Here is an 11,584-nt window from a genome sequence, read left to right as displayed (position 1 = left end):
TTAACTTTATCAGTCCGACACCTGTACTTCCTTCATCCTGAATTCTTTCTGATCCCTTCAGCCAGAAGTAAGGGAACACCCTTTCAATTATACCACCACTTCAACAACTGTCACATCAATTAACATATGATCTTTGATTTATTGTTATTTTTGTATATATTGTATCCTCTCTACCAAATGGTAAGCAATTGAGGACAGAATTCACATCTTTTTATTCTTTAAGATAAAAATCCTAAACTGCTAATGTAATTCCTGACATGTAAATACCCCTTTCTCTTTATATTCCTCAAAGTATGGAACAAACAGTACTATACATTCACTAAAATTCAATATATGATTATTAAATGAACCCAACTTTTCAGATGTGAAGTACTAGGAACTCTAATTTTAGTGGCAATTAGGTTAGCATACTGAGGTTGTTTGAAATTAAGTTTTATTTCACAGATATAAAACAGTTCCAAACATTTACAACTTGTAAAAAGGCTGGTAGCCTTTATGTTTTAAAAGTCCTATCCTAAGAGAATAGGAAAAGTTCAAGACCACACAAAGACATTCCGAATTATAGGTTCTGGGAATGGGGAATACAAAGAAGGTGTTCTAATCAACTACAAAATCCTGAAACCATTTTTTTGATTGAAGGAAAATGAAAAATACTGGATTTTCAAACAGTGTGAAATCACACTTTGGTCTGAAACATATTTAGCTTTGTTTTTTATTCAGATGTATACATAAAAATTATATAAAATGCCACTAAGATGAACCATTCAAAGGCTTAATAAAAAAGAGGTAGGGAATGAAAATGAAAGAATTTATTTTGGTAGTTCTTCAATAATGATGCGAGATACTGAATTCCATCCAGTAGAGGCGTCTCCCTTGGGATAATCGGAACAAGTCCCAACCCAGATAGCAACATCCACTAAGCCGGCTCCAATGCCTTCACAAAGTCCTTCCACTGCAGAAGAGATGAAAGTTACACCTTTCTTTAGAACAAAAAACAAAAATCCTCATCTAAATTCTATGACTTAAGCAAGTTAGATAACAAATCTATTTAATGCACAGTGAATTAAAAATCCTCATACTTACTAAGGACTTCATAAAGAGAAGTTCTCTTTTTCTTACCACAGAAATATTTTTTAAAAATGTATATTATCCATCCGATGATAAAAGCTGAACAGGCGGTTTTCTTACAGGTTTCAGCCATAAAACCTGAATCTGTTTAGTTACCCAAAGTTACTGTTTAGGTGACTGGAAAAAAAAGCAATTTATTTGACTAAACAAAGGAAGCCCACACTTTTCAAAGCCAAGACTTTCTTTGATATGCAGAAAAGCTTTTCCAACACTTACCTATACACTTGATGGGTAGAAGAAAGGGCCTTTGTAACAGTAAAAGATGTTCTAGAATAATTATACCAGTCCTTCAATCTGGGAATCTCATTTTACACGGAATTTCCTTGCAGTGAAAAAGAAACGACCTTGCTTTTCCTCTGTGTTCTTATGCTTTATAAATATACAACTTTTCTCCGGTTCTCTGGACATTCACCTACTAATATACAACTTGCATTCCATCTTACCAAGGTCCTTCTATAGTAATACTTTTTAAAATTCCCCTAATGGTCATTTTAACAGACAAAAAGATACACGTCTGTTTAAGGGGGTAGAGGAACCAAAGGTTGCCAGATTCTTTCAGAAAATGAGTCCTGACCTATAAAGCAGTATAGGGATGCCATCATGTGACTGGTCAAGTTTCCCATTTGGTAGGTTGATACATTCCAGCTGAGCCTCACAGACGTAGATCTGAAGCAATCTTCTTCTTCAGAATCCAGGGACTTGACTATGGTTCAGGCCCCTTTCACGCCTGGGAGAATGAAGTAGTGTGGCCACAATCCCATAATCTAGGGTCATGCTGAGAGAAAATGCCCAGAAATACTCATGTTCTCCCAAGTTCTGCATATCCATGGTTCAACTCACACTACAGGACAGTTTGGGTCCTCAGTCTCACAGGAGAGTCAAATGGTCACTTCATGGTCATGAACCATATATAATCAATATAACGTTTTTTGAATGAATGAACATTTTTGCTGTAATAATACAGTATCACAACTTATGAAGCACCTAAAACATGTGGGATGAGGGGTTTCTAGACCTGTTTTCCTCATAGACCCAGGTAACAAGGTGACATTCAAATGTTTTTCGAACTCCCATGGGCATTGTCCGAGGCTTTAAGTCATCTCGATGTGCTAAGTATGAGTGTGTCTCCTTTCTCTCAAGAAAGAGTATCAGTGTGCAAGGGAAAGTGATTTTATTACAGAAGTAACCTTCTACCACCTTACTACAAAAACTGTCATAAATAACAAATTACTTCTGACATTCCACCCAAGTGGTCATACCAAATGAGTCTCTACACCACAGTTGGGAAATGACATGTTGGGATCCCTGGGTGGCGCAGCGGTTTGGCGCCTGCCTTTGGCCCAGGGCGCGATCCTGGAGACCCAGGATCGAATCCCACATCGGGCTCCCGGTGCATGGAGCCTGCTTCTCCCTCTGCCTGTGTCTCTGCCTCTCTCTCTCTCTCTCTCTCTCTCTCTCTCTCTCTGTGTGTGTGACTATCATAAATAAATAAAAAATTTAAAAAAAAATAAAAAAATAAAAAAAATTTAAAAAAAGGGAAATGACATGTTAAATAATTTATAAAGTATATACATGTATAGGTCACAGTTCCTGGGCCTGATGGCTCATATTATATGATATTAGCACAAACACCTTAAAGGTAGGTAATACAATAGAAGGTAAGTTGCTTATACCAACTATATCTATCACACATACACCATATAGTATATGGTGTTCAGTATGTACCTATATATACCAAACATACATCACTTCCTGGTAGAATTTTAATTTTATGTCTAGGTTTACTTTACTAGAAAGACTGCTTCTTAGGTGGAAAACCTATCATCCTTTCCAGTACAAGTATCCCAGGACCTAGTGATCAAGCTTTTTAACCTGATCAAAGAGAGGGTTGGGGAGATAAGAGGGAAGACAAGGAGTGGTTTCTGTCCTGAACACTGATTCTACTGTCCAGCATAACTCACTTGATTTCCCTGGACCTTCTCTATGCGCCGAGAGAGGGGGTTACAACATCTTTTTTGTATCTCAAGGATCCTCTGGGGATTTGAGGAAGACTGAAGAAGAGATGCTCTTGACTTCTCAGGAATAAATGTGCTATATTAGTTTTGGGGCTCAGTAATCTATCTGACTTGGATCCCCAAGCATGCTGAAATATAATTTCCTCTGGTTAACAGTGGAGGAATCTCTTCTCTTCTCTCTGCCATTTTTAAGTACGAGGTTAGTGAGAAATCCCTGCAAGAAATCAGGGAAACGAAGCTAATGATATATATGTCTTGTGATTCTTCCAGCATAGATTATCATGGTGTGTTACCTGCTGTGACTCAAGAAGCCAAAATGGTTGGCAGCCAAGTACTGACAGTGGTGTCTCTGGGTGATGACATTAATTGATATCCCTTTTCCTTTTTTTTTTTTTTTTTTTTTAGGTAGACTTCCAAACTTTCTTTAATGAATCTTAGAATAAAACAAACCAATAATTTATTTTCCACAGCTTAAGTGACCACTGGTTTAAATGTCTTTTCTCTTATACTAGAAACAGAGAATGCAATATAGAAATGTTCTCTTTTACAAATTCAGCAGACAATATCTATCCTTTTAAAGGACAAGGCAGAGAAATAATCTCCTTATCAATAAAAGCTAGTGGATCTCAACCTTGGCTGAGCATTAGACTAACTAGAAGCAATTCTGAAATCCCACTGCCTTGGCTGTATCTAGACCCATTAAGTTCTACTCCCTGGAAAGGGGTACCCAGGTACGGGGATTTTTTTTTTTTTTTTAAGTTTCCTAGTTGAGCTTCATGTGTAGCCAGGGTTGAAAACCTGCTTAAAAAAAAAAAAAGAAAACCTGCTCTATGGCATAATGGGCTGTTTTGCTGTTTCATCTAACTCAGTGATTTCCAACCTTGGGGATCTTTTAAAAAAATATGGTCTTATCCCCAGAGATTCTGATTCATTTGGTCAGAGATGGGACCCTGGCATCTGCGTATTTTTTTAAAGATCCATCTCAGGGAATTCTGAAATGCAACCAGGATGAAGATTAAGATACTGAAAACTTGCTCTAGGTCTCTTTTTCTCACAGGTTGGTGAGCCAACATGATAGTGGGTTCAAAACCAACTTTTGGTCTCTAAAGACATAAGGCACATCCTGCAGTCATTGTTCTACATACCAGAAGAAGTGCGATGAATATTAATTGTTGAATTGAGTTCAGGGCTTCCTTGGTCCAAATAAATTATGGCTTCAATAGGAAGAGGTCCTGAACATTCAGCTCCATTGAACGTGAAATACCAACGCTGACAGCATGCATTTCTGCATTTTAACCGAAGTGAGCCACTGAACAAAACTCTCAGGGCACTGTTTGAGCGCATCTTGGTAAATGTACACTCCTATCACAAACACAGAAATAGGATTAGCTTTTCACTTTTCATTTAAAAGACGCTTTCAAGTTGTATTGTGAATTTTTTTAACTTTCCTTTTCTTCAAACTACATTTTAAAAAGCTTAATTTTTACAGAAGGAGAGAGATTCTCTGCAAGGTAGATAAGAGACTCTTGATATTAGGAACGCTAAGAAAATCAAATTATGGCATTCTTGGAATTCTTCACACCATGGACTAATGGTATATTTTAGTTTTACTCAAAACAGCTAGTCTTCTTCAATCTTTTAAACCAAACCAATATCTCTATTTTTTTTCTTTTTTCATTCCAAAAATACTTCCTGAGCCCTATGTACTGGATGCTACAGTTACAACAGTAAATGAAACAGAATCTCTGCCTTCATGGAACTTATATTCTAGACTAGCACTGTCTCTATATATTTATTCTTGACCCATTTCTTCATGAGCAACAGCAAACAGTACCAGGGGTAAAGCATAGGTGGAGGTTTTTGTCTTTACCTATATGAAACAATTAGAAGGCCCTAGTTTTTTTCTCTCATTTCTCTTGGCAAAACTTCTGTCTACTGGCTCACAGTCTACTATCTTTTACTTTCAGAAAGCTCTCAAACTCATTCTGACTGCTTCTAAAAGAAACCTAAAAACATAATAATTCAGAGTCCATAGGGATAGTTTTAGAGACAACTCAGCAACTTTTGATCAGCTATATAAATAAGTAACCAGTCTATCAATGTCAGATGTGTAAAGAATCAGGCAACATTCTAACAAAATGCTTTCTAAGAAATCACATATGAAAATAAAAATGGTCACAGTCATCAAAACTCTGGGAGCTCTATGGAAATCCTAGCACACAAAATTCAAACAAGACAGTCTCAAACATTTATATATATATTTAAAGATTTATTCATGAGACACATGGAAGAGAGAGAGGCAGAGACACAGGCAGAGGGAGAAGAAGGCTCCATGTAGGGAGCCCGACATGGGACTAGATCCCGGGTCTCCAGGATCATGCCCCAGGCCGAAGGCAGGTGCCCAACCGCTGAGCCACCCAGGCGTCCCTCAAATATTTTTGTAGATAATTGAGCAGACAGTAAAGAGCTGAGATGAGGGCATCTCGGAGTCTTGTGAAAATAAAATCCTTATACTTGCATTTGCCTGGTGGTGGGAGTGCTTAATATCAAGGAATAACATTGAATAATGATAATATATACACGGAACCATGTACAAAGTTGGTTGTCAAAAAAAGAAAAAAAAAGAAAGTGGCTTAGGAATAGCACCAGCTTCTTAAACTCTGTGTCATCCCAGTAGCCAGTTACTTTTGAAGTAAACACTAATTAAAGTGACTGAACCATTAACCAAAATTTATTGCTAGACAGGCTCTTTTGAGTACTTTCTCCCCTTAAATGTTGCAGAAAAATTTTAAATGCTCACTGTAGTACAACTCTGGTCCATTCCACTTCTCTCAAACTTAGCATTTTTAAGCATGAACTTCTCACTTCGAGACAATTCCTATCACATTGTTAGTTTCTTGGAAATTTCTTCCCATCCTTATGTTTAGAGCCATAGCAGAATTTCTTATACTAATTTGAATTTAAGTTCACTTTAGAACAAGATTGGAAAGTTGTTTACTGTCCAACACAGACACTTACACTCTCCCTTTTTGTTTGCATTTTTAAAAAAGGAGTAAGTTATTTTAGACATTATTAGTGGTGATTTGTCTTAGAAATACCTTCTTAAAGTTAACTCTGAAATATCTTTTTAATTCATTAATTCTAACTTAGCCACGGCATCCCTACTCCTTCATTTTGTAAAAAGTTTTCTAGCAAAAATAAAATAAAATAAAATAAAATCTTAAACTCACTCTCAGCTATGAAAACTCTTAAGTTTTGCTTCAACTTTAAAATAATTCAGACTTTACTTACCGCAATTTTTCCAAGATCTATGCCATAATTGAGCGAACTCCATGAACACTGCTTGTAGTTAGGTGTCCAGGACTCTTCAAAACTTTCCCTCAAGCATTCCCCCTTTTCTCCTTTGAATCCATCTCGACCTGGGATCCCAGGGGTACCAGGAATGCCATTGGCCCCAGGGCTTCCATCTCGCCCAGGCACCCCTGCAGGTCCTTGTAAGCACATTCCATTATACTAGAGCAGAAAAAAGGAAAAGGGACAAACCCTCACCAGTCAAGATTCAAAGACTCATTCTGATTAGAACTGCATTCTTTTTTAAAGATTTATCTTATTTATTTGAGAGAGAGCAGGGGGAGGGGCAGAGAGAGGGGGGGACAAGCAGACTCCCTCCTAATTGTGGAGTCCAATGTGGGCATTCCATTTGAGGTCAACAGGCTCAGCTGGGGGCTTACTGAGGGGCTCGATCTTAGGACCCTAATATCATGACCTGAGCCCAAACTAAGAGTTCGTTGCTTAACCAGGTGAGCCACCAAGGGGCCCATAGAATTGTATTTATTTTGAGTCGTTGGAGTCAAGAATCTCTTCATACCCCTGGTTTATACTCTAGAATACTGATGATATTCTAGATGAGTTATTATAGAGAATTGATTTTTTTTAGAGAATTGATTTTAAAGTTATTTCTAAAATATTGAGATTTCTTTCCATTCTTTTTATTGCAGACTGCACACACACACACACACAGAAATCAAAGACAAAATGTTTTCATTTGCCTGCTTTTTTCTGCTGCTTATTTAAAAGCATACATAATTTTTAAATTGCTATATTCCAGGGTGAACATAATTAGATATACTATTTTTTTCTTCTAACCCTATATGCTGTAAAGGACTGGGATTTCAGAATGATAATTTAAAAATTTTATGCCAGCATTGCACTATTTGGGGATACTTAGGTTATTTCTATTTTTTTCTATCATTAGTACTATTGTAATGAAAATTGTCATCCATATGGCTTTTTTCTTCTTTTGAGTCATTTCCCTCAGACATAGTCCTAGAAATATAATTATTTTAAAAATCTTGGTTGGGGATCCCTGGGTGGCTCAGTGGTTTAGCGCCTGCCTCTGGCCCACGGCGTGATCCTGGAGTCCCGGGATCAAGTCCCACATCAGGCTCCCAGCATGGAGCCTGCTCCTCCCTCTGCCTGTGTCTCTGCCTCTCTCTCTGTGTCTCTCATGAATAAATAAATAAAAATCTTAAAAAAATAAAAATCTTGGTTAATAATTATCTTATACCAGCAGTATCTTTGATTCAGATTGCACATCTCCTGCTTCTTTCTATTTTTATGTGAAGGAAGGGTCCCTAGGGTAAAATTTCTTTTTTTTTAAAGATTGATTGATTGATTTATGATAGACAGAGAGAGAGAGAGAGAGAGAGAGAGGCAAAGACACAGGAGGAGGGAGAAGCAGGCTCCAGGAGCCCGACGTGGGACTCGATCCCGGGACTCCAGGATCACGCTCTGGGCCAAAGGCAGGCGCTAAACTGCTGAGCCACTCAGGGATCCCCTAGGGTAAAATTTCTGACCCCCAACCTCACTTCTCAAGAGTGAGTGGCCTGCTGCAGGTGACCACTGGTCTTTCATAGGGTGGCAGTAATCTAGCAAACCTCTTAAGTGCCCGGATTCCCCCCCACACACACACACCCAGTTTGCTTGGTGGGTAGGCAGCAAGAATATCAGGCAGAAATTAAGAGTGTGGATTCTTGAGCCAGAGTCTCTGGATTTTAATCTGGCTCCCCTGTTTATTAGCTATGCAAGATAGGGCAACTTACTCGACATTTCCCTACTTGTCTCCTTCCCTGTAAAATAGGGCAAATAATAAAGATTCTTACCTCTGTATGGTTCATGTGAGACTTAACTGAGACAATGTATAAAAATGTGCTTAGAGTAGTGTGGGGCACACAGTAGACACTGCATATGTCAGCCATGATGATTCTTACTATTCCCCAAGACCATGTGAGGCAGTGACACTGGGCAAGTGTGTCCACTCCCTTGGGTGGACCTAGACCCGGGAAAGATAGCATTAGCAAACCTGCCAGCCAGCACACATAAGCCACATGCACCAATATAGCTGGGTAAGTGGTAAAGGTAATATTTTATCTCCATCTGTCTAATTCCCATGTCTCTTCTGGAATTGATCCATTTATTAGGACTCCCAAACCCCAAATGTAATCCACTTAAATTTTTACTTTAACTTTCCCCTATTTGTGTAAATTGTACTATCATTCTGTATAAAGATAGTGTCCACTGAGAACAAAAAAAAAAAACCCCAAGATTCCTTATATATTAAAATAACTTCTGGAATTAGACATGGTCATATTATAAAGCCCAGTAATGCCACTGCCTAGGAAGGATCCTCATGTATATAGTGTTTCCCAATCAGTTTCTTCTCACATCACCAATCTCATCTTTGTTTTGATAAATTATCTTTGTCATGACTTTGGCCACTGCCATTTTCCTGATGTAAGAAAAGGGACTATTTATCTATTGCCAAAGAAATTGTAAGGAAAGTATTTAACAAAAATTTTAAGATATACTGAAGTATAAAATATTCTAAAACAGCTTGGTTTATTTTATACTTACTCTTAATAGAGACACATGTAATGTGTGACCATAGATTTCAAGTGGGAAGGGAAAAACAATAAGACTTCTTCTGATATTTTTTTTTCACTATTATTCCTGTTGGGGCAAGATGCTACACAAAGTTTTATTTTCTTACATATCAGCTCTCAATCAGGGACAGTTTTGTCCTCTAGGGTACACTTAGCAAATGTCTGGAGGCATTTTTGGTTGTCACAAGCTGAGGGGAGAGGTTACTGCCAGCATCTCATGGGTATGGGTATAGGTGCTGCTAAACATCCTACAATGCACAGGACAGTTCCCATAACAAAGAATTATCTAGCCCCAAATGTCATAGTGCCGAGGCTGAGAGTTCTTATTCAGATTTTTTATCTAAAGACTGCATTTCAGTGGCCATATAATTTTATTGAATTTGGTTCCATGGGTATTACATCTGTCTTCTTTCGCTTTAAAATGCTACCCCAGCATGCGCTTAGCGCTGGGCAGGGGTTCTATAAAGGTCTGTAGAATGAACCCCCTGTTTCTTCCACTGGCCACCAGGGGGCAGAGCTCGCTGGAAGCTTGAAAGGAACGCTTTGAAAGAACCTGTACAAAGAAGGTGCTTTATAGAATCTGTAGAGACCTTCTCAATGACCGCATGAACATTTGTTTTCCTTCAGCAAAACCAAATCCAATCTACAGGATGCACCTGAGCTTGGCAGCACAATAAGCTTTTCCAAGTTGGGCAAGAGTTGTGGGAAACCGCAGGTACTGTAAATCCACGGAGGAAAAGAAAAAATTGCTAGCTTTATGGAGAAAAGGGGTATTTTGTGTATCATAATTACAAATTCATAAAATGCAAACTGCACATGAACCACAGACATTTGGTGCAGTTTTAAATAATTTAGACACTTAAAATAGAACTGTAGCCCTGAATACATTGTCTGCTTTGTGGGGCAGAATTACATAGCACATCACCAAAAAGTGCAGTGCGCAATGGCAGGAATTTTTTTCCAGAGCTTTTGAATCTGGCATAGAACTAGCTGCCAGGGAATTTGGTTTATTAGCTTAGTTTATAGTGGCAGCTTGACAAATTTGAAACAGTTTTTTTTTTTTTTATCAAAACAATGCCCCCCCTTATGTACTGCAATGTCTGCAAACCATATTTGTCTGCAAATAAGATTGATTTAAAGACTGAAATTTATTATGTGCAAGGAATATGGTAGCTGTGAAAGGACAGCTCTTGACCCAGGGCGGAGGACTGCTCTGCCCTCCACTGGGTTTGTTGACTTTTGAAGGGTAAGAGCTTTAAGCAAAAAGACTTTCGCGTGGATTAGCCCCTCAGAAAGCACTTGGGCTATTTATTTGTTCTCCTGAAAACTGTCTTCCTCCTTAGCTCCACTGTGATGCTCTTGCTTGGTGGCCACAGGCTGAGGACCCAGGGTATCTGGGAGAGCTGATTGCCCACCTGCCCAAACAGAACAATGAAACGGGTCCTTCGAGGGTTGGTGCCGGGTCCCTTCATTTTTCCCTTCCGGCCTTAATCCCTCTGAACCATTCCTGTCCTGAGCTGTGGTCGTCCAACAAAGTAAATTGCAGCCCACACTTCCTAGGAAGATGACCCAACATGACTCACAGTCTTCAAGTTACAAAGAGCTGGACGGATGCTTTGTGAGGGTTGTTATTCGCTCCCGCAGGCAGACGTGGCCACCGGCGCCAACACAGGACACGTCGCCGGGCTCTGGCCCAGGCCCAGGCCCAGGCCCACCCAGGACCGCATCGGCGAGGCCGGGTGTCCCGGCCGCTCCCAGGCCCACCCTCTCACCTCCCGAGCTTCTCTGTCGACCCCCACTGCCTCACGAGCCCTCTGCATCCTCTTGGGGTGGGGGAGGCCCTCAGAGGCCAGGACTTAATGGGCGGCTCCCTGCATTTTGGGGCGTCGCACCCCCGCCCCGCCACGGCCCCGCCGCTCGCACTCCCGGGCCCCACGGTGCACGCGGCCCCGGACCCGGCGGGGCGCCCCGGGCCCGCACACCCACAGACGCGGCCGTGCCGACCGCCCCCACCCCAACAGCTGGAGCCCCGCCGGACTCACCAGGTCCACCACCTCCCTCTGCCGCAGCAGCGCCTTTTGCTTCCCCTTGGGGGTCTCGGAGGCGCTCGACGGCGCGCGCAGCTGCAGCAGCAGGAGCAGCAGGAGCAGCAGGAGGCCGAGGAGCCGCGGCGGGGAGGCGGCGGCGGGGCCCTGGGGGCGCATGGCGCGCGGGGCCCTGGGGGCGCGGGGCGCGGGGCCCTGGGGGCGTGGGGGCGCGGGGCCCTGGGGGCGCGGGGCCCTGGGGGCGCGGGGCGAGCGGCCGCGGAGCCGGGACGCGATCAGAGCCGGGCCCCCGCGCGCTGCGAGGCCGCCGCAGGCTGCACCAAAGCCCCTTTCACCGCGCGCCCGCCCCTCCCTCCCGCCCCTCTGGACACCGGAGTTTCCATCCCGTAAGAGGCGGGAGCCCCCACCCGGGCCCACACGGGGCGGGCCGACGGCCGGGCCCGCCCTCGGGCGC

At 41.6% G+C, this 11,584-nt stretch overlaps 1 protein-coding gene across 1 annotated transcript; it reads right to left on the bottom strand.

Annotated features, from left to right (window-relative positions):
- Positions 1–416: 416 nt before the first annotated feature.
- CTHRC1 (collagen triple helix repeat containing 1) lies at positions 417–11,343 on the bottom strand. The gene is made up of 4 exons (XM_055303526.1): positions 11,128–11,343; positions 6,435–6,656; positions 4,289–4,505; positions 417–952 (listed from the first exon to the last, which is right to left on the bottom strand). Exons 1-4 carry the CDS (start codon positions 11,287–11,289, stop codon positions 810–812), a joined length of 744 nt encoding a protein of 247 aa, XP_055159501.1. The 5' UTR covers positions 11,290–11,343; the 3' UTR covers positions 417–809.
- Positions 11,344–11,584: the final 241 nt, after the last annotated feature.

This window comes from Nyctereutes procyonoides, unplaced genomic scaffold (genome assembly GCF_905146905.1).
Source record: "Nyctereutes procyonoides isolate TBG_1078 unplaced genomic scaffold, NYPRO_anot_genome, whole genome shotgun sequence".
Classification (NCBI taxonomy): domain Eukaryota; kingdom Metazoa; phylum Chordata; class Mammalia; order Carnivora; family Canidae; genus Nyctereutes; species Nyctereutes procyonoides.
This window is presented reverse-complemented; position numbering and strand designations above follow the sequence as displayed.